Source organism: Lissotriton helveticus, chromosome 5_1, assembly GCF_964261635.1.
Source record: "Lissotriton helveticus chromosome 5_1, aLisHel1.1, whole genome shotgun sequence".
Taxonomy (NCBI): domain Eukaryota; kingdom Metazoa; phylum Chordata; class Amphibia; order Caudata; family Salamandridae; genus Lissotriton; species Lissotriton helveticus.
Genome location: NC_136065.1, coordinates 405283699 through 405305570, shown reverse-complemented (window position 1 = coordinate 405305570; position 21872 = coordinate 405283699). Strand labels below are relative to the sequence as shown.

The 21872-nt window shown below is 43.8% G+C and overlaps 1 protein-coding gene across 1 annotated transcript in view; it reads right to left on the bottom strand.

Annotated features, from left to right (window-relative positions):
* The window catches only part of CHD5 (chromodomain helicase DNA binding protein 5), a 1012157-nt gene that overhangs the window by 353547 nt on the left and 636738 nt on the right, over nucleotides 1-21872 (bottom strand). The window contains exon 26 of the mRNA XM_078640953.1: nucleotides 13134-13308. Coding sequence (XP_078497079.1) covers nucleotides 13134-13308 — 175 coding nt within the window. The remainder of the gene's footprint in view (nucleotides 1-13133; nucleotides 13309-21872) is intronic.

Sequence of the window (21872 nt, the reverse complement as noted above, 5' to 3'; positions counted from 1 at the left end):
CCATATTTCTATTTTCTCCCTAAAATTCATAAGGGCATTGTCCCCCCACCGGGCCGCCCTATTGTATCCGGCATAGGCTCCCTTCATGAACCATTCAGTCGAGTCAGTGACCATTTCCTGCGACCATTGTTTCAGGCAACACCTGAATACCTGAAGGACACACGTGATGTCCTCAATCTGATCCAGGAGATTAATGATGACAACACGGAGGAAATCAACCTACTCCTTACACTCGATGTAGAGGCTTTGTACACCAACATCCCTCAGGAAGCTACCATCGAGGTAGTGTGAAACCTACTGCGTAAGGTGGCCCTGCCCACCAGCATTCTTCATTATTGATGTTATCATCATTGCACTGAAGAACAACTTCTTCATGTATAGGACCACTATGAACCACCAAGTACAGGGTACCAGTATGGGTTGTACTTTTGCACCTAGTCTGGCAGGCTGTACATGTCACACTCTGAAGCCACCAACATCTTCACGGACACCAACCCATTCAAGGAAAACATATTACCTGGAAGAGGTACATCGACGATGTCCTCTGGAGAGGCACTGAGGAGACTTACGTCAAGTTCCACAAGTGGATTAACAACAGGGACCCCACTTACACTTCACAAGGACATCAAGTGATAAGGCTATTTCTTTCCTGGACCTACTCATCAGTCTTGAGGATGGTTACCTTCACACAACCACCTACATTAAGGCCACTGAGTGCAATAGCCTTCTCAGCTTTAAAAGCTACCATCCCAAAGCCCTTAGAAAAAACCTACCGTATGGCCAGTTCTTGAGGATTCGACGGAACTGTAGCAGGATACAAGAGTTTGATGCCCAAGCTAACTCGCTTGCCAACAACCTACATGAAAGGGACTACCCAAGGGATGTTATCCAGAAGGTAAGGAAATGCGCCAGGAATAATAACCACCAGGGACAACTCAAGACAAAGGCGCCACAAACCAGCGATGTGATCACATGTTACCACATTTACCCTGTTGTCTAATAAGATAAGGAACATAATTAGTCACAACTGGAGGATCCTCAACACTGACTCTCTGAATCTTGAACAACCTCTTTTTGCATTCAAGCGCACCATGAATCTCCGCGACCAATTGGTCAACACACGACCCCGGCCAAAAAAGAAACCCCAGGACACCACCTTATGGAACCTGCCAGCTGTAACGGGACACCACTCGTGCGGGACATGCGGTGCTTGCCCCTCAACCAGACACACTAAGACTCTACAATTGGATGATTTTATGTGGGAACAGCATAAACACACTAATTGTAACACCACCAATTGTGTGTACTTGATCACCTGCCCTTGTCCACTAAGATATGTGGGGATGACCACCCAATCCGTGAAGGTGAGGATTAGTGAGCACAAAAGCAGCATCAGACGCGGACATACGGCGACCAAAATGACCAACCACTTCATTGAAAAGGGACATTCCTGCAAGGCAATACAGTGGACAATTATAGAGGCTGACCAAAGTTGGAGTAGCGCCCCACTTCTACGCCGTGAACAGCGATGGGTTCACTGCCTTCGTACCCACGAACATGGCTATGACGATGAGATACTATGGACTGAACTTTAATGCCCAGTCCTCATTGACCTAGGGGCACCACTCTTTGTGTCCCCACTATCGTTCCAGCACCTGTGTAGGTACACTCGAGTTGAACTCCTGCCCCTTAGAACCTTTAGGGGTAGCACTCAGTCTGGGGTAGGGCCCCTTCTCCACTCTCCCACCCTGGCCCGTCCTTGTCATTATCACATTTCTTATTGAATGGTACCGAGCACAACCGCTACAAGAATAACACTAGCATACGTCCCATATATTCAGTAGACCACTTGACTGTATTGCCACTCTTCGGATCCACTCTAGGGTTCCTTACCGCAGCCATGCTGGACCTCCTCTAGACAACAGCCACGAGATATACTCACAGCGTACACCAGATGTGGCTCAGGGGGACTGCACCCTCACACGCTTACAATTAGCAGGATCCTGAGTTCCTTCACACTTGTGCAGTCTTACGCCATAAGTGCCCTAATCCCCTTGACAACATAGCCAAATATCCCCACAGTGCACACATGAACACCGCAACTTGACAAGTCATATTGGCTGCACAAGTGTAAGCCGGAGGGGTCTCTTTTCCTTTTTTTCCACATGCCCATAACATCCCCGCAGCACACGCATGCGCATCACATCGTGACCTGAAGAGGCATACCGCATGGAAGTACAGACCTCCCCTCATTCATCGCCTGGTCTACTTCACTTTCGGGCAGGCGTAAGGATGGGGTAGGTGCTAATGAGCCGGAAACCGACCAAAACTGTAAGTAGAAATCTGCTACATGGACCAAGGAACCTAAACAGTAAGTTACTGAACCATGGACTGCTGAGCATGTCAGTTTCTCATGTCTTTGCTCTACCATGTTGTCTTTTTCCCTGTAGCCCAGTAAGGTGCAGGCACCCGATGCCTCTAGCCCTTGGAGAACTTCTTCCTTCTTTATTAGGTAAGGGTCCCCATCCACATCACTTAGCAATGTGGTTATGTATCCTTTTATCTCATGTCACTTGTGTCTGCTCTTGATCTGGTGTGCTTGTACTGCACATGGAGGCTAGTTTTATCACACGCCATCCGCCTAGCAAGTGTCATTTGGTACGAGTACCGACATTAGCTAGGCAATGTGGCATGACCAGCACACTTTGGGGCCTATTTGTCGGGCTCCTACTTTCTTGGTACCTCCCCCCGACGTGGGTGGCTCCTAGGTTGCCTACGGGCAGGGCGGCTCTAGGCTCACGGAGGCCCTGAGCAGGGAGTGTAGGTAGGGGGCCCGAGGCCGCCAAATCCCTGCCAGGGGCCGCCACGCAAATATGTATCTAAGGATATATATTGGCGTGGCGGCCCCTGGGGTTTGGGGGCCCTGTGCAGGTGCACAGCTTGCACATGCCTTAGGCCGGCCCTGCTACGGGGCAGCTATCATGTTCGCTGCTAGTCTGGCGTAACTGTATGGGCTGTCCGCCGTGTATACCTGGTGAATCACCGCACCGGATCCTTGGGGCTGGTGGTACAATTTAAAACCAGTCTGTCTCTTGTGTGTTCTTTCATAAAATGCCACTAGCGCTTCCTCGACATACTTAGCTGAGGCACAAAATGAAGCCTCATATACCTACCTGATGTGTGTCTCTTTCATTTCCTAGGTCATGATCAGGAGCGGTTTCGACTATTTAGTTTTAGCCTAAACTACAGGGTCCTCAGTTTCTGGCCTGCCCTGATCGACCAGAGGGTGTTTACCCTTCTATTGCTACTCACGTGCACAACACATCAAACACTGTCTATGCGGTCCTGATGAAATGCCAAGGGTCCTTGTGACCAGATAGGACCGAAACATGCCATCCTCATAGTTACCTGAGCACATTGCGTCGAGAGGGATAATTTTTAACCTACAGGTTTTTTAATCTGAGAAGGGTACCATCACATTAAATGTATCTCTCCTGGCAACCCTTAGTCAGTTTTAATTCCTTTCACGCTCTTTGTCAGCCTCCATATAGTGACACAAAACCCCAAACACCCAAATGTGGTTTATAGGAAAAGGCTTTTTCCATTGCCACCTCCAAAATCTGGAACGTTATGCCCTTTACTCTCTGAGCCTAAGCACATTTTTCCCTTTTTAAAAAGCAACACCTGGTCTTTTAATCAATATTTTTGAGCTCTAGTCTCAAAACAGTTTCTGGAAGGTATCAGATAAGATAACATAACATACAATTACATAAATTATATTGCTTTTTTGTAAGTTACATAATTTTTGTCTGCCTTATTGTTTACTCCTATAGAAACGGAGTCCCTCACATTTGTTTGCTCATTACAAATTATAGTACAATAAACAAATGGGGGTAGAACAATTGAACACAAATACTGCTTTAAAGAATAGAGAATTTTCTTTTAGAAAAAAAATGTTAAAGAAAAACACAACCATAGATAAGAGTTACGTGAAATGCATATGTTATGAACGCATCTATGTACACTGTATCGTAAGTTGCTCAAATTGTGCAAATGTGAAAAAATTGCTCGTGCAACATGACATATGAGAATGTAGTGACGGAAAAACTAAAATACAAGATAGAAATCACAGTTCTTCAGCCGTCCGCGTGCTACCATTGAATTGTAATGGCATTACGAAATATAAGCAATACAGTTCAGTACAATTAGTAGCACTACCTATACGTAAAGATGGCCGTAACAGTGAGAGGAGGAGGTTAGATTCTAGGTGAGTGTGGATTTTCCACAGTTTGTGTTACTAAGAAATGAGACCACAAATCGGTATATTGTGGCCCTCACAGAACTGTCCCCAGCGATCCAATGACAAACAGAATAAGTTGTGAGAGCTAATGTCCTAGGATTACAATCCTATCAGACGAGAAAAATCAAGGAACGAGTGGGACAGCGATAGAGCCCTTATTACAGTAGGAATAGTGCCTGCCAATATGGATACATTGGGACATGGGGTACAGTGCTTAATTTGTAAAATATGAAGTCCAGGTGCTCAAATTTTTGTCGGAGGACACACCCACTTTTCACGACTCCACCCACTTCCTCCACTGGCTCCACCCACTCATTTTATAGGCTCCATCCACATACTCAACTAGCACGTCTGAAAGCTAGGTGCAATACCCAATCAGCAATGGATCCTTGCTCAAGTAAGGTTTTGATAAGAGCTTCCCCTGCCCTGAGAATTTTTTTTATAAAGATGAAATCAAAAGTGCATTTAAAGCACAATTTTGGAATAAATTAAATACAAGGACTAATGCATTGAAAAGGGACATTTGAAATATTCCAGTACTCTACGTGCCAATTTGGGGAAAGGGCAATAATTTGTGTCGTCCTTTGTAGCAGATTCTAATTGTGTCATGAGTCAAAGATATAACTTTTACATATCTTATGTGACAAAACAGAGCAAAATGTTCTGAAAACACTCTAAACTGATACATTTAATAAAATCCTATAGTACACTTGAATGAGCTATTTGTCACTTCAGGTGGTCAAAGGGGTTTGGTTCATAAATAGTTGATTAATTTAGCAATTGGGCTTGTTACTATTGCTCACTCCCCCGGAGCAATATATGTGCATTTATTAAAATTCAAAATAGTAAAAAACATGGAACTTAACGTTTCTAAATGTAGTTGTGTTACAGCTAAGATAAATATTACAAAATAGGCACATATTTTCTTTAAGCACTGTGTTTCTTAAAATTACTTGGTCATCAAAATATTGGAATAAACATTTTTGAACCTGGATGTTCCCAATATTAGACGTCTGGGGTTTATTTTCCAGATTATCCAGCTCCTCTTGAAATATTTTCTCTAAATTAATGGTGATTCAAACCTGAATCTGAAATCAAGATGCATTTCATAATTCATCACTTCGGCATAAGGGTCCTCTCAACAAAGCGCTAGCAGCACAAATTATCCAACTGCTCTTTTTGGTAATTTCTCAAACATAGAATTTAAACCTGCACATATGCTACCACTCTTGGATGCGTATTCAAAATGTTCCAACATGCCACAGAGCATGCAAATTGTCTTCCCAACTCAACATTTCAGATCATGCCACATTGAAAGCTTACTTAGATAAAGCAAAGGTCTTCACAGCCTTTTCTCTCTGATAATGGAGTGGAGTGGCAGATTCATGCAGGTTATCAAACAAGATGACATCTTTTTATACTGCATAATACACCAATCCCGTCCTTTGTATGTTTCATAGTAAAATTATAAATGTAAATGTAAATGTAAATGTATTTCGATTTATATAGCGCACGTTTCACCCAGGGGTCTCAAGGCGCTTGCTTAGGGAACCCATCCTGGTATTCCCCTGTGAGAGATACCCCGGCAGGGTATTCACAAGGTGAAAGCCAGGCATCCCGCCACGAGGGGCCGTAGTGGAGATTAAGCAAGCTATTGCCCAGAGTCGCAGAGTGTGACCCCGTGAGTCGAGTAGGCACCGGAGCGAGAATTGTCGAGTCTGTGGAATTTTTTTTGAGCCCGAGACCCGCCGAGGCGGGGAATCGAACCCTGGTCCACGGCTGATCTCAGCTTCCGGGTCTGCCGCCTCTAACCACTGAGCCACACTTCTCCACACGTAACATGCAAGGCAATGGTAAACATGCTAAGCACTAAACACTGTCACACACAATTCTATAGCCTCACCCAACTGTAGGCCCGCTAAAATAACTGAGTCAGGTAGGCACGCAAATCAAAATAGGTTTCTCTGGGTATATTCCTCTGCCCTAATAATTTCAGTGTAATTATGAGTGACATTCAATGACTATGAGTGATACTATCTTGAAAGCAAAATCAAGCAATGAACACAGGGGAAACATATAAACAGCAGAAATTACTCTAATTTGTGCAATGAGAAACTCTAAACCAATCCTCAAACTGCTGCAAAGCACCAGAAATGGAAGGGCACTAAACTAGTGCCCTTATTTAGGGTGGCTGCCTGGAGGCTGTGTTTTTCTATAGCCAGGCCCAGGTTCAGGGGTTGTGAGAGAAGGCTACATACATGGGAGTGCTGCTTGGAGGCTGTGTGTCGCTGAAGTCACTCAGGCCCCAGATTCGGGTGTTTTGAAGGAACCAGAGGAGTGTGATAAAGCTTAATTACTGCCACGGATTTTGTGCCACTGAATACAAGCCCCATCAGACCCCTGAAGGTCTGAAGGATCCAATGGAATACAGTCATATGGAGAACAGCTTCCAAAAAGTCTTAATTGAGCAGTTCAAATTATCTGGGCATATGCAGTTGTGCCATGCAGCTATGAGTATGGGCAAGCTAAGTTCTGGCAATGAAACGTTTAACATGACGAACATTGTAATTATCAGCAATATGATACATAGAGGTGCTGTGTGTTCTTCAATTAATGCGCGATAGAAGAACAGTTCACAACATAGCAGGGGATTCAGAACTGTAATCTGGTGGTGCCATGTAAAATCCCCAAATAGTACACCATAGCACCACTTGTTGCCTCGGCAAAATAACTGCCAGTACGTCAAGTTTTCAGAAAACCAGCAATGAAGCATAAACCAAGCACTAAACAAATAAGAGAACAACAACAAAAACACCGCTCCCCTCCCAGCTCTCTGCGGTGGGCAGCAGAGCGGAGTCTGAACCCATGCCCCCTCACCTCTCTGCTCACTGGTACAGAGTCCCCAAAAGTCAGACGGCAACCAGCAGGGCCTCCAGATATAATGGGAAAAGGTTTCCACATCATTTTCCCGCTCCTCCACCTCCCCCCACCATCATCAGCACCATGGTGAAGCGAGGGCTGTTTATAGACCAAAGGAGGGAGGGGTCTGCCTGCGGAAAGCAGGGGACAGAAGGGGTTTTACAACAATCAAAGAAGAAAACAAGAATAAAGAGAGGAAAACAGAAAAATTGTAATTTCTATGCCCGACAATCCTCTCAGTCCCTCATTAAGAAACGCTGTGGCAGCTGCGTGTGGTGTTGCATAAAAGAGGGCCGCTGGGGTTAATAGGGTAATATTTTAGGGGTTAACGGTTATGGGGAGCATTTTCCCGACGGTCTCTGGATCAAATTTGAAACTGTGGTGGGAGACTTGTTTTAAGGTGAGGGACCGAACTTATATTGGCTTTATTAATTAGCATTTGTATAGCGCTGTATGCATTATTGCCTCTCTAGGCGCGGTTTAAGTCAGAACTGATCGGCCGAAGGTGTGAGTGGTGAGAGCCAACGTGGTGTTGTAGCTGGCCGCAGAAAACCGACTTGGAGCCTGCCTGCAGCCTGCGCCAATACCAGCTTCTACTGTGCACGAGACGCAACAAGGCCTGCAGACAGCCAAAACAACCCAAAGCAGCACACACTGACTTGCACAGCTACCGGCCCTTTGGAACTCCAGCAACGCCGGCAGGGTAATATCGCAGAGTCTTGCAAGTTTATTAATTAGTCGAGTCCCCGGCCACCGCTTTAGATCGACTTCACTTCCTTCCTGTAAAGGAGGAGAGGTCATGATACCCCCACAGGCGCCGCGCTGGCGGCACAGCTAACGCTTGGGAAGACACTGGCAGATTGTAACATTGTAGCGCTAGGCTCTCACCCAGAGCGCTCTTTAATGAAGTGTCTCCTGCTGGCAAGTCTGCGGGGAGCTGAGCTGAGCAGCAGCCAGCGCACAAAGGTGTCAGAGGCGCGTCGACGTGGGCGCTAGCTGTGGGACAGGTAGATTTATTTTCAAATAATTATAAGGTTCACTGCGGAGGGAGAAAAATGTTGTAGCTCCGGCCCTGTCAAATAAGTGCCGGTGCTGAGCCCCGGAAAGCACCGGCACAAATTAAGCACTGATGGGGCAGGAAAAACTAGGTATTTCACAAACTAGGGCACGATTTTGAGATTGGTGGATAGAATCAAGGCAGTCACGGTCGAGGAGCACTTATGTCCGCCATTTTGCCTTTACTCCTCATGCCAAATTTAGAGTTTACTGCAGTGAAATCTGCTGATTTGTATGACTCGCTGTCACAACAGCTCATTCACAGCTATTTAAAAGTTTTGTGTGCCTCCCTTGTTGGTGATGTATGCTTACACCAAACTTTTACATCTTTTTTCTTTTCCAAAAACTAATTTTCAAATGTTTGTTTTATGGAAAGTAAAAAGTAATGGCCCTAACGCTGTGGAAGTTTTTTTCCAAGGTGTGGGGGTCATTTTTAAGTCGAGCAACAGCACGCATGCGCTGTCTGCAAGATCTGCAGTAATCAATAATACCGACTTTTTTCTTGCCTGTAATTCCCATTGGTTACCTCCATTGTCTTTCTTCTATGCTGCCTCCTAACTCATTGGTTTTGCTGATACCTCACTTCCCTTCAGGCTGAGGCGTACCGGTAAAGTACGGTTTCCTTACACTTAGATTCCCTCTTATCTGTCTATCTCTGGATTGCCCAGTGTGGCTTACGCTCTGCTGAATTTCATTTTAGGAAACTTTTCGAACTTCGCCCCGTCACTGGTATTGTGTGTTTGGGGCAGGTTGTTGGTTGGTGGATAAAAAACTACTAAAGTCCTTTATGTAAAATTGATTTTACTTTACGTTTTATTGCTTGAGATTGAATGCAATAGACAGTCACCCGGTAAGAGTGAATCGTCCATGTGAGACGTACAAACAGGCAGCTGCTCGAGATCGTTTTTTCCACCTCTGCTTTGTAGAATACAAAAGAAAGCAGTACGAGGGAACTAATTAAGGTTGCAAGAACTTAATGTTTCATATCTCTAAAACGAGTGCTGCTCCTTGTTTTGGGCAATTATCATTCTAATTTTCACCCTTTATGGTATTCCCATTGGAACATAGTGAAATCATTTGTTGATGATGCGTTTGTTCACCATCCAGTGAACATACCTCCCATTATTCCAAGATGGACACACGCTGTAACACATAGAAGTGCATTCTCTGTAGAGTATAGCATGTGGTTTCCATTAAGTGCAGCCCTTGACAACAGTCTGCAATGTAAACTTTACGTGCATATTGCTCTAGAGTTATTTGTGTCGAATACTTTTTTTGCATCGTTTTCACTGAGAACCTACCCCATACAACACAATAGATCGAATAGCAGCTTTTACTGGGCTTTGCGGTGGAGACAGAGTACTTTTCAAATTAAGTCATTCACTTGCAAGTTGCAACAATGCCGGCCATACTCAATAATGTGTTTTTGTTGCACCCAAGTAGTGCATGTGTTCATCTCTGTCTGGCGCATGCTTCCTTCTTACAAGCTTCCTTAAATTACCCACTTTCCAAATCACTTCATCCTACACAGCCGATAACGTTTTTAACGCACGTTTGGTATTTCAGTGAACTGCAGGCATTCCTATGTGCTTTACACAAAAAACCCTTTAGCTGCAGACTTGGTGTCTGTTTATGACTTCGTTCATTACCATTACACTTTTCCAAATAGTCTTTTATGAAAATCGTGATTTAAGGGAAAGTATCACCTTGATAACTTGTGAACAAATATGTGGTGGTGATTGAAGTACTCATCGAAATGGAATACAAAATATTATTTGGAAATTCCGGAACTATAGCTTTTTCAAGTTAACATGCTCACTTTTTGTTGTGTATCTAATCCAGTTATGTAGACACCTGCTGCTATGCAAGCGAAATAGTCTCATTTTACAATTTTGAAGGTGTAGGCTGGACCACTGGTTTATGTGGCAGTGTTGACCTTAATTATGTGTCAAGATGAGCGGAATTATGTAATGCAACAAGGCACATTTTGTTTTAGTGTTACCTCATTGTTTTGCCATTCTTACTCATTCTAGACAAATGTTTCACCTCCTTAATACCAGTCTGACAACCAAATACAAAAATAAACAACAGATCGGTGACCAGTATAGAACTGCAAAGGGCCTTCCACTGTGCAGCAGTATGCTTTGCTACATTTGTAGTGATTTTTCCATCTATTTGAGCTAGACACATTTTTTTTTACTGTAATCGGCAAATTATTTACCACATCAGGGCACAAGTCCTAAAACAAAAAGTTGCAGGGACTAACCAAGTTAGTCAATATGCAGATGACATTACGGTGCGTGACATTGCCTGTGACATCACAGGAATCAGCATCACACCCCATAACCACAAAGGAAGTGACATCACAAGAAGTGACATCAGATCTTAAGACATGCCATAATTGTTCACAAAAGCTGCATTAAAATATATTTTATGGGTTTAGGGCACTTGCTGTGGATATCTTTGTGTTCCCAGTACATCTCAGGGAATAATAATAAGATAACTAGTGGTTAATGCACTTGCTGGAGAGATCTGTGTTTTGTCTAGTCACGACTAATAAAGCAGCATGGAGGGTTAATGTATATTCCGCAGAGCACATCCTGTAACATGCAGATGAGATTTTTATTTTATGTAGAACAGTAAGCGCTTTTAACAGTAACACCTGTACGCAAACTGCAAGGCATAGGTTGTGCCACAGTCCCTGGATTTAGGTGATTCCACAGCTGCAGCATTTTACATATAATTATGGGTTTGCCGCACCTTCCACATAATTAATCATCTGCTGCATAACCTGTTTCTAGCTTAAATGGGCAATGCAGTAGGTCTCACATTTGCAAGAGTTTCAACTGTTGCCAGTGTAAATGACAATACATTTTATTTATGTGTTTTGAAAACCTGCAAGTGGTGAGTAAACATGCGCTTTGTACTTATAATCCTTGCTTCAGAGTAGGAAGTCTGGCAGTAATTGGGGCTTTAATACTGCCAGCCTTGCTTCTCATAAGCAACAACTATAAGTACAAAGTGCGTGTTAATGCACCGCCTGCAGGTTTTCAAAACACATAAATAAAAGGCATTGTCATTTATAATGCCAATAGCTCAAACTCATGCCAATGCAAGATCTATTGCATTGTAAATGCTTGTTTATTTTTAATGTCCCTCACCGCCAGCATATTCCTGACAGTGGCTGATAGTAGAAAAAAAACAGCTGACCGTCCACTCTTAATATGGTGGATAGCTGGATGACTTACCTTTGATGATCTGTATTCCATTGGGCAGCCTTAGAAAGGTTTATGCAAAAGGAGTTAACTGTACCACGTCAGCACACATCTTGCGGTCTACATAACTTAAAACAGGGTAGATGAACCAAGAGTTTGATAGACTGGGTACTCCAAAGCTGGTGCGCCGGTGTATCCTGTCTGCTAAACTCTAAACGGGGCCCTTAGTAACTCTCCATTAGCATGGCTAGGAAAAAGGGTAAGCAGGACATTTGACATTCACGGTGTCATTCAAGCCTGGTGGCCTACAGGGATGCTGGGTGTGAAAAATATGTGCTGGGCTGCGGGTAGTGTGGGTATCTTCCCACCAGGAAGGTAGACTCAGTGACCCTCTCCCTAAGGGTTGATAAGGACTACTGGTGTCCAGTAGCAGCTCCCATTATTAATAAGCGGTGGTGCGGGGGGAGGTAGGGCGTATATAATTTAAAAAAAGCACTCACCTGCTGTTGCGCTGGTTGCCTCACACTAAGCAGCCTCTTAGACGCCAATCAAAATGCTGCTTTTATGAGAGCAGCGCTGTGATTGGCCTGAGCGGGCTTTTTTAACACTTGCTCAGGTACTAGGAGCCTGTGCCTCTACTCCACCCGGCTGTACAACACAGATCGGGTGGAGAGAAGTCAAAGTGCACATGACGGTTTGGATGGCCTCAGACAGCCGGCCAAAGCATCATGCGCACTTACAGTGTGCACTTCTCCTCCCCCTGCTCTCATCATGGCCGCCCTGCTCATACTTGGCGGCCTTTAGCAGAAAGAAAAATAAAATAATAATAAAATGGTCTTATTATTATTTTGTTTTTCCCGTTCCTGTCCGCTGCCTGGCCCTCAACAGGGAGGGCTACGCTCCACCGCCATAGCGGAGGAGCCACTGCTGCTGGGGTCCACCCACAGCCTGGTGGGACTCAGGAAACCACTACCACCTCCTCCCCCCTTCAGCAGGGGCGAGCACAGATTGGGTTTTCTTGATTTTAGGAACCTCAGCTGGTCACTGCCCCACATTGTGTAACGGGTCCTCCATTCTACCACCACTGCGGTAGAGGACTCGGTAGAGCTGGGAAGCGCAAACTGTCTAAATACTGAGTTCCAGGTTGTTTTAGGCACTGTTAATCCCTAAGAGAAACATAGGGGTCGATCAACAAGGCCATGTACGACCAAGTAAAAGAGACCCCCTGTATACGGTCGTAGTACACTTACATGACTTTGCCAACTTCCTCCCAAAAGAGCTATACGAAATATTCATACACATTTGGAACAAAATGAAGGGACTGTCCACTCTGCACTTTTATTAACAAGAAGTTGCCATATCAAGGGCGATTTAGAAAGGCACGTTAGAATACAGAAAAGAGTACTCCTGTGTACTATTTCCCATGCTCATGAAATACATCTTATTAAATTGACCCTGCAATTAGTGTATCTTCAAATGTATAACGTAAGTTATTTGCTATAATGTACTGCATAAAAAAAGAGGCCAATCGATATTCTAAAATATAAATTAAAGTCTACCAGACACCACCAGAACTGATTCGGACTTTTTTACGGTGATGGAGACAAAAGTAATACTGTTTGTAAACACTGATTCCACTGTACCTTGGTCTTCTTGGGTTGCATCGTTGTAATTGACTTGCTTCCTGATCCTCTTGCCTTTGCCCAGGTTCCGGGCGAGGTCCTCCTGCTGCTGTTCGTAATGGTGCCGCAAGAGCTTTTCCCAGTAATCAGGGTCCACGTTCTCCTCTTGTTTAATTATCTCTCGTTCTACCTCCTCCTGGGGATAAACGAGCACAGTCAGGGATTAGCAATTTTGGCGCCACGTGAAAATCATAATTTGGAGATGCAGGAAGGCACTTTGACTGGTCTATGAATCTCAGACGACTGTTCTAAATGCTGTGGCTTAACGCCCAGATAATGGGCCTCGCTGTGGTACTACAGCGCTCTTCTGCAAAGACTCGGTACAATTGGCCAGCTTTGGACACTGTAAGTGCACATAAGTGCCTAATTTAGGAAAAAACATGCATTTAATTTGCCCAAGGAAAATGCATTTATATAACCTCCTACAAAAGATGGAAGTCGCAGCTAAAGTGATTTCATTCTGTATAAAACCAAAAAATGAAATGTAATATTCAGAAGTGAACACTTTAGCGCCTCATTACTCGTGTCGTTGAGTTGCCCTATGCCATTTTTCATTTGTGATTCAATATTCCTTTTTTGATTGTCTGAATATTGTTGTGTTCATTGGTGCACAGAAGATGCAGAATGACTGATTCACCTCTGGCTAAAGCTTAGCCACTAGCATATTTGACGAGGTTACTTGCACCTGGAATTAGTGAATAGTGATTGCTTTACATTTTCAGTATTGCACAATGCATTATTACAGCAGAACATTTAGCTTTGTAGCAAACATTTCTTCTCAAATATCGGAACGGTTAATTGCATTTATATAGCGTTTACTAATCCTGACAAGGCGTTGAAGTGCTTTGCTGGGAGTAGCACGTTACTTCGGAATTCAAGATTAGAGTTAATAATAGTTAGTAGATTAGCAGTAAGGTTTTTTTTTCTGTGTGAAACAGTTGTGTTAGGTTTGCGCATCAGCTGTGTTAATGATGCATTTTTTTAAAAATTACTTTACATTCATTTGTTTGGGAGGTATAATTAGCCTTCACCTCCTCCACCTTACACGTCCCATTCCCTGCTTACATGAGTAATGTGTTCAGCATTTTTGCCACATGCTCTCTCATTTCAAAGCGGTTTCAGTTCAATAATTCAAAGTGAGCTCCTTCCATAAGACTCATCGCCTCTACCTCGCTTGCCGTCGTTTTGTGCTCTTACATTCGAGGGCTTTTTAAGACGGCTGCAAGACCACTTTCTGCTGTTGCACGGCTGCTTGAGTCCCTTTCCTACTGGAAAGGTGAGGAGAATCTCCGGTGCTTAATTTGAGCTGGTGGTTTCATGCTCGGCACTGGTACTCCACTGCCAACATCAGCACTTGTCACAGTCTGCAACAAGGTGGCATTTTCTGGCTAATTTAAAGATGGCCACAGCAACATCTAATTATTAATTCAATGTACATCAAAAATCACTATTACGTGTCACGCAAGCCATTTTTAATAGCTTTGAGGGCCTGAAATTGTTCGAATTGTCACACTTGTAGAAGTGTGATGGTTAGTAGTTGTGCTTTTACTATCATTTGTAGCGGCCGGTGTGTGGATTGAGTGAAAGGGCGGGGAGGAGAGAGGTCGAAGAACGAACGGACATACAATAAATTAAAAAAAGCACTTACCTGCCTCGCCGCATACAGCCCCTTACTTCTGCAGACACATACTCCCAGAGTGCACTGCGGCCAATCCTGATGCTGCTTTCCTGCAGCTTCCAGTTAGACTGGGAGCCTGTGCCGGCTCTCTCCAACCCGGCAACGCCGCTCGGGTTGGAGAGAGCTTCAGTTCGCATGACGGTTCTGCTGGCCTAAGACGTCTGCCAAGCCGTCATGCGCACTGAATAGCCTTGCCCAACATTTGGGCTCCCTCTCCAGCCTGTCATCACACTGGCCCTGCCTTCAAGCCTCAGTTCTGAGGGAAAAAAATTAAACAATAACCAACAAGGGTTCATTATCGTTTTCTTTTTTTTGGCCGCTGGCAGGTGGGGCAATGGTCCTCTGCCATAGCGGAGGGGCCGCCGCTGCTATCATTGGCAGCATAGCAGGGGCAATGTGAGGTGAAAGCTGCAGTGGCCTCCTGACAAGAGGCCTGGCACTTATTTGTTTTACAAATCAAGCACTGAATCTCACATGCTTAAAGTAGGTAATGTGTTTACTATTCTGATGTCCGGTAAGGATTCTTTGTAGCACAACCTATTAAATTAGAGAACTGGGGTGACGCTTGATTCACGTTTGCAGCATGCGGTGCATAAACAGTTCTCTGGCTTATTTTTCCTGTTATTTAGAAAGCAGTGCCTGGATCTGTTCCTCTATTCACCATGGGTAGAGTGTTGCTGAGGGTTTTACTTAGAAGGCTGTTTGTGGCACGTTGGGCCACTGAGTGTTCTGTAACCCCAGGCGGCCGACCTGTCCACCGTTCTAAGTCCACTGGCAGTGCACCAGGATGCAGCTGTCCTACCTGCTTACCTTTTTAGCCTCGAGTTGAAGAGGTTGGGCGGAGCTTTGACATTTATACTGGGCAGTTGGTCTGCTCAGGAGCTTGTGGCAGTCTTACTTTTTTAAGCAGACTGCCTAGATTTAGTACACTTATATCATATGCTGTAATCTTTTTTTTATAAAAGGTAGAAGAATGAAAGTAAAAAAACAGTAAGGAGTAATTCATGCAGGTATATTGTTGGATACCTTGGTTTAAGATCTAGGCACTATTTAACTGGGCTGTCTTTTTGCTTCTCTTTTTCTGCACCTGTGTATTCTCACCATGGAAAAGCATAGTTAGAAAGGCACCATAATACACCTTCTTCACCTGGCAGCAGATATCTGCATGGAGTTGCAGCAAGGGATAAGAGATCTTAGTCCCTTTAGTCTCTGAAAGGGACCTCCAGAACGCAGTTAAGTGTCTGTCTTAGGCTTGTAATCGTCACCAAAATAGATTCTCTCCCGGTCCTGCATCTCCCCGTTCTTTAGAGAAATCACTTTTCTCAGTGTCCTCTCCATTATCTGCCTCCTCTTGGGCACATCCTGAATATGATGAGGAAGATGATTTTGCAGCAGATTCACCCACACCTGAGGGAAATATACTCAGGGGGAGGATCACAAACCAATGATTTCCTAACTCTCATTCAACCTTCAATTATTGTAGAGGAAGACCAACCTGGAACTAGTAGTGATTGGTTCTGTCAGTTGTGTACATATCTAATTCCTAAGGTTCCAATCATACCAGCAGAAATTAATTTTTAAAAGAGGGTGTTGAAAGATCTTGACAGTGCTTCTGTGCCAAGGCTTACACGGGGACCATACCGTCTTGCCAAAATCTTCCTCAGTATTTAACAGTGAACCCTTTCTTGGTAAGTCTCACTGAGACACCTTCCCTGCTTTCAGGGGATGTGACATTGTCTGACCCAGTCGACAAGAAAGTGGAGAGTGTCCTTAAAAGATCACATGCGGGTCTCAACCTTGTAATAAGTCGGGGGGGCTATGCAATTTATACCTCCCTGCCCCATTACTAAGTACTGGCAGACTCTGTCCTCCAGTATTCAAGAGGGTGAGGATTATTAACAATGTGTGGGGAGTATGGAGAGTCAAGCCACGTACTTATCGGATCTGATGCTCGATAATCTAGGAACCTCCGCAATGGTGTTAGCAGGAGCAGCAATTGTTAGTATCTAAGAAGCTGGAGAGTAGACCACATTCAGAAAAATTATCTCTTGGAGATACCATACTGGGGTTGTTAGGAGAGGAACTTAAAGAGGTGCTGCAAAAATAATTCAAGTCACAGAAGCACACTCAACCTTTTCATTACAAGCAGAAGTCTGTTAGAAGTGGCAGAAAGAGACGTCTTCATCATCTGGGTGGGTGATTTTAATTGCACCTTGTGTCAATTTAGCCATCAAGCCATCTGCGGTCTGGGGATGAACAAGGCAGATACCCCCACACACTTCTCACATACATCTCTAAGGGAATTGCTGAATGATATAGCCTTTCAATTTGATCTTGGCTATGCGAACAAATTGTGTTCACCTTCTATCCCCTTCTAACCAACTTTTAATGCAACGGGATGTAACTCCATTATTGATTTTGCCTTAATATCTAGTAGGTACTCCCGTAACATCCTTTCCTGTAAGACATTTGATAATCTAATGAGTGACCACTATCCAATATGTCTGGTCCTTCTGCGAACAGGGTCAGAGTAAAAACGTGTTAGGAACTTACAATATCCCCCTAATATTAGCCTCGCTAGTATTAATGGTTACACGTTAAAGTGGGAAAAAGTCGACCCTGAGGCATTCCTTGTAAACTTGATTACGAATTCAATTAAGGACATAGAGAAATGTCTTTCACATGACAGGGAGGACAAGGATGTTTTTAATGCTTTCCTTAAGATCTCAGATGAGGCCAGAAAATTGTTAACAAGGAAAAAACGTAAGGGATGCCAATCTTCTAAGGGATGGTTTGATAATGATTGTACAAAGGCCCACACTACCCTAAAGAAGGCACTGACTGAAGCACTGAGATCTAGGGACGAAATTAGGCAGGGAAGTTCCCTGTACCGGTTGGCACTAAGAAAACACTAAAAAGGGAAGCATGGTAGGCCCTACACGCGGTATGTGTATCCAAAGATAACACCGGCTTTTGGAGAGCTGTTAATGCCCCATTTTTGAATGACAGAGAGATAAATAACATTGATATGGCGATCAGCGGTGAAAAATGGGTGAATTTCTTTGCTGGACTCTATATGGATGAGTTGACTGGTGCTAATATGTCAGAGACTGCCGCTGTTAGCATAGCTGATAAGGATGTCCAAGGTTCTTTCCCCCTAGAGATTAATATCACCATGGAGGAAGTCACCAGGGTAATTAATGACAGTGCTCCAAGGAAAGCCCCTGGGCCGGATGGTATACCGGTGGATGTTTATGGGCTCCCCTCCTAACCAATGTTCTTAGGTGTTGCACTCGTTATGGGTAATTCCCACTTGGGCAGACGATCCTCATATATGAGAAAGGGGATAGGAATGAACCCAGTTGTTACCGCCCGATATCACTACTAGGTGCCTATATGAAAATAGCAGGCTTGAGATATGGGCTGAGGAGACTGGAGTGCTATCAATGTTTCAATATGGCTTTCAAGCAGGCGTAGGCACCATTGAACAGGGACTAAATTTGTCTCTGATCATTGATAAATACACCAAAGCTAAGAAGGGCAAACTTTTTCTTATTTTTGTAGATTTAAGTTCCACTTTTGATTGTGTAAAACACTTCATGCTGTGGGATACTCTTAAAGATTTCGATCTGGATCCATCCCTGATAACGTTTATAAAGGAATTATACAGGGGGGCAGGAGCAAGAGTACGGTATGGGAAACAGGGAGAATGCTCAGACAGATTTCCCATTAAAAGAGGGGTGAGGCAGGGGTGCATTCTTGCCCCCTGCTTTTCTCTCTCTATATCAACAGCCTAGGACAGATTTTGGCTGAGAAACAGCATGATTATCCAATGATTAGGGATTCCCCGGTCCCGATTAAATTGTACGGAGACGATGTGGTTATAATGTCGCGGACTCAGTTGGGTCTGCAAAGGTCTGTGGCAAACTGTGCTGCTTACATGTCAGAGCGGGGCTTTAAGGTGAACATCACCAAGACTTTTACTATGATCTGTGGTTTAAAAGCTAGAAAGACTTGTGAAATTTTTATTGAAAATAAGAAAGTTGCTAGCACGGACAAATTTTCCTACCTAGGGATAACATTTGATAGGAAGGTATCGTGGAAAGCGGCCTTGAATAGCAGAAGCCTGATCTTCTTGAGAGCTGAAGGTGCTGTAATTAACTTCTCGAAAAAATTAGGCGGCAGACCTGTTCCGGAGTTAATGGCAATTGATAAGGCAAAATGCATTTCCACAGGGACATTTGGGGCATAGAACCCACGGACCAAATTCAACGTCATGAAAATAGCTTTTTGCGCTACCTTCTGGCAGTCCCCTGTTTGACCTCAACTTACTGTTGCCATTGGGAACTTGGTATAGATTACATTTCTGACATTATAAAGACCACTCCCTTGCTTTTATGGCATAAGATATGGGTGTCGTTAGAGATGGGATTTAACAGGGACGTAATTAAGGATTGCTTTAAACTGGATGGGGTGTCCAACCTGCCTTGGATTAACTATATAAAAAATCTGTAAAGTGAGATCGGTCACCCAGAATACTTTTATCATCCTAGTAGCCTGGAAAGTGTCCGTAGAAAATCCCTCAAGACACACTGTATGAATTACTTGGAAAACAAGCGGTGGCTCATCGAGAAAGAGAAAAAATCGGTTATGGCAAATGAGCTGATGTCCACTTGTCCAGGTTTCCAACTCTATTTAATATGTGTAGCAGGTGGCTTTACACGCATGCTTTTGCCTCGTTTTCTCTATGGCTCTTTTTACAGGATGGTTACATTTCCTGACATTAATGATTGGTCAATATTCCATCCAATATGTCAATGCGATGAAACTTCTAGATTAACCACGATGCACTCTACTTCATTTTGTAAATATTATCGTCATTTCCAGGAAAAAGTTTTTGCTGCCCATACTACAAAGCTGGAAATTAAAGCAATGTAAAATAGCCTTTTCAAAACTGGAAGTGCTGGAAAATGAACATACAATCCTGGCTGTGTCTGCTTTTTTTAAAGCTCGTTATAAGGTTCCGTAACACCATGTGATATTCTTATAAAGACTTGGTGTTTGCGTATTTTTATCAACGGTTCATTTTTAAAAATAATGTACTACTGCCTGTTTACATGAATTGCGTCTCCTGTACTTTACACTACCTCTGAAGCTGGAAAATTTATTTTTTTTGTTAATTGTTTTTTAGCATTGTGCTTTTATGATTTTATGACTTAAAATCGAATAAAGCTGATTTGATTTGATTTGACATGACAACTATATGAAATAAAAACGGACATATATCACAATAAGTCAGGTTTTCAACCTATGCGTGCCAAGTTTAATATCTCCTCTCGACAGCCAGAAGGTAGGGGTCGACATATACAGGGCTCCTATCTTTGCAGAGATCCTACAAACCCCAGTTGGAAGTCATCTTCTTCATTTTCATCCGAAATGGAAAGAGCCGTTCTCGGACAGCTGTGTGCTCCAAATCATCTGAGGAAGTAACTCAATTGAGTTACTTCATACAAATGAGGACCACTCAGTTTTCACATCCTTATTTCATAAGGACAATTTATCTGTTGGACAGGAAGAAGAGGAGATCTCTGTGTGAGAGAGTTTCTTTACTGATTGAGGCAAGAGCCATCATTTAAGTCATCACACAGGAGAGGGGGAAGGGATACGATTCCTCAGAATTTCTACTGAGAAATTCATCTGGGAAATACAGAATGGCAATAGATCTCAGATTTCTCAACACCTTTATTCCCAAGGTATGCTCAAGATAAACACCCTTTTAGAAGGGGAGTCCACGTATTACCAAGGGGGACTTCCTGGCCAAGATAGATCTTTAGGAAGCATATCTCCACATTCCTGTCTCTCTGTCCCACCAGAAGTATCTCAGGTTTTCCATAGACAACCAACACTGGTAATTTCAAGTTCTACCTTGTGGACTCAAAACCTCCCCCAGATTCTTCATGAAAGTTCTGACCCCAGTCCTAGGCGTGCTACCTTCTCAGATTCAATCTCAGGAACAGATCCTGAGGGATACATATGTAACAATTAGCATACTTCAGAGCTTTAGGTTTTTCATCAACTGAGCGAAATCCCAATTGCCACCATGCCAGAGATTGGAATATATATACGAGCAGTATTCGACACCACCCTCTGATAGGTTTTCTTCCTGGAGGCCAGAGAGGAGACGCTCCAGTGACACCTAGCAGAGTTGTTGCCAAGGTGATAGGCTTCAGCGAGACAGTGCATTAAGATTCAGGGGGACATGGTAAATATTGCCTTTTCCTGTAGACCCCACAACTTTCTGATGCTCATTCGTAAATGCAATATAGTGAGTTCAGATTGGTTTCTCTTTTCTTGAGGCAGCAACTCAGAGTTCGATCCCTCGGGCGTACCTACTTCTGGGAGACCTTGTTCGTCATACTCTCGACTATTGGTCCCCTCACCAGGATGGTTACGAAGATCTTATTCCAGTGACATGTATTGTTTGCAGGTACCTAGCTTGGTTCGCTAATCCCAACTCAGCAGTGACTTTAAATGATGCCAGCAGTGTGGGTTGTAGAGTGGTTATATGCAGTCACATCAATTTGGGGCAATTGAGTGTGCTGGAGGGGGGCTGTCATTCCAATTAAAGGATGTTGATGGTAGTTTGGAAAATGATTCAGGCCCTCACTCACCAGCTGCAGGGGAAAGCCTTAGTGATAGGGACAGACAATAGGGTAACCATGTCCTACCTAAATCACGAGATTGGAACAGGTTCCTCCTTTCTAAATCAGCTGACTTGTCGGATCTGCCTTTGTGGCAAGCATAATTTATTACAGCTGAGGGACATCTTCATTAGAAGAACTTGGAATCCACAAGTGGATTACCTCAGTGGGCTCTTTCCATGTTCCCAGGAATTTGCCCTGAAACCTGTAATTTGTCAGGTAATATGCCACAGGTGGGGGAGTTCCCCTTGTAGACCTCTTTGCAAATAGGCACAATGGCCAGCTCCTGGATTTTATGTTGAGGTTTCAGGAGCCTCAGCA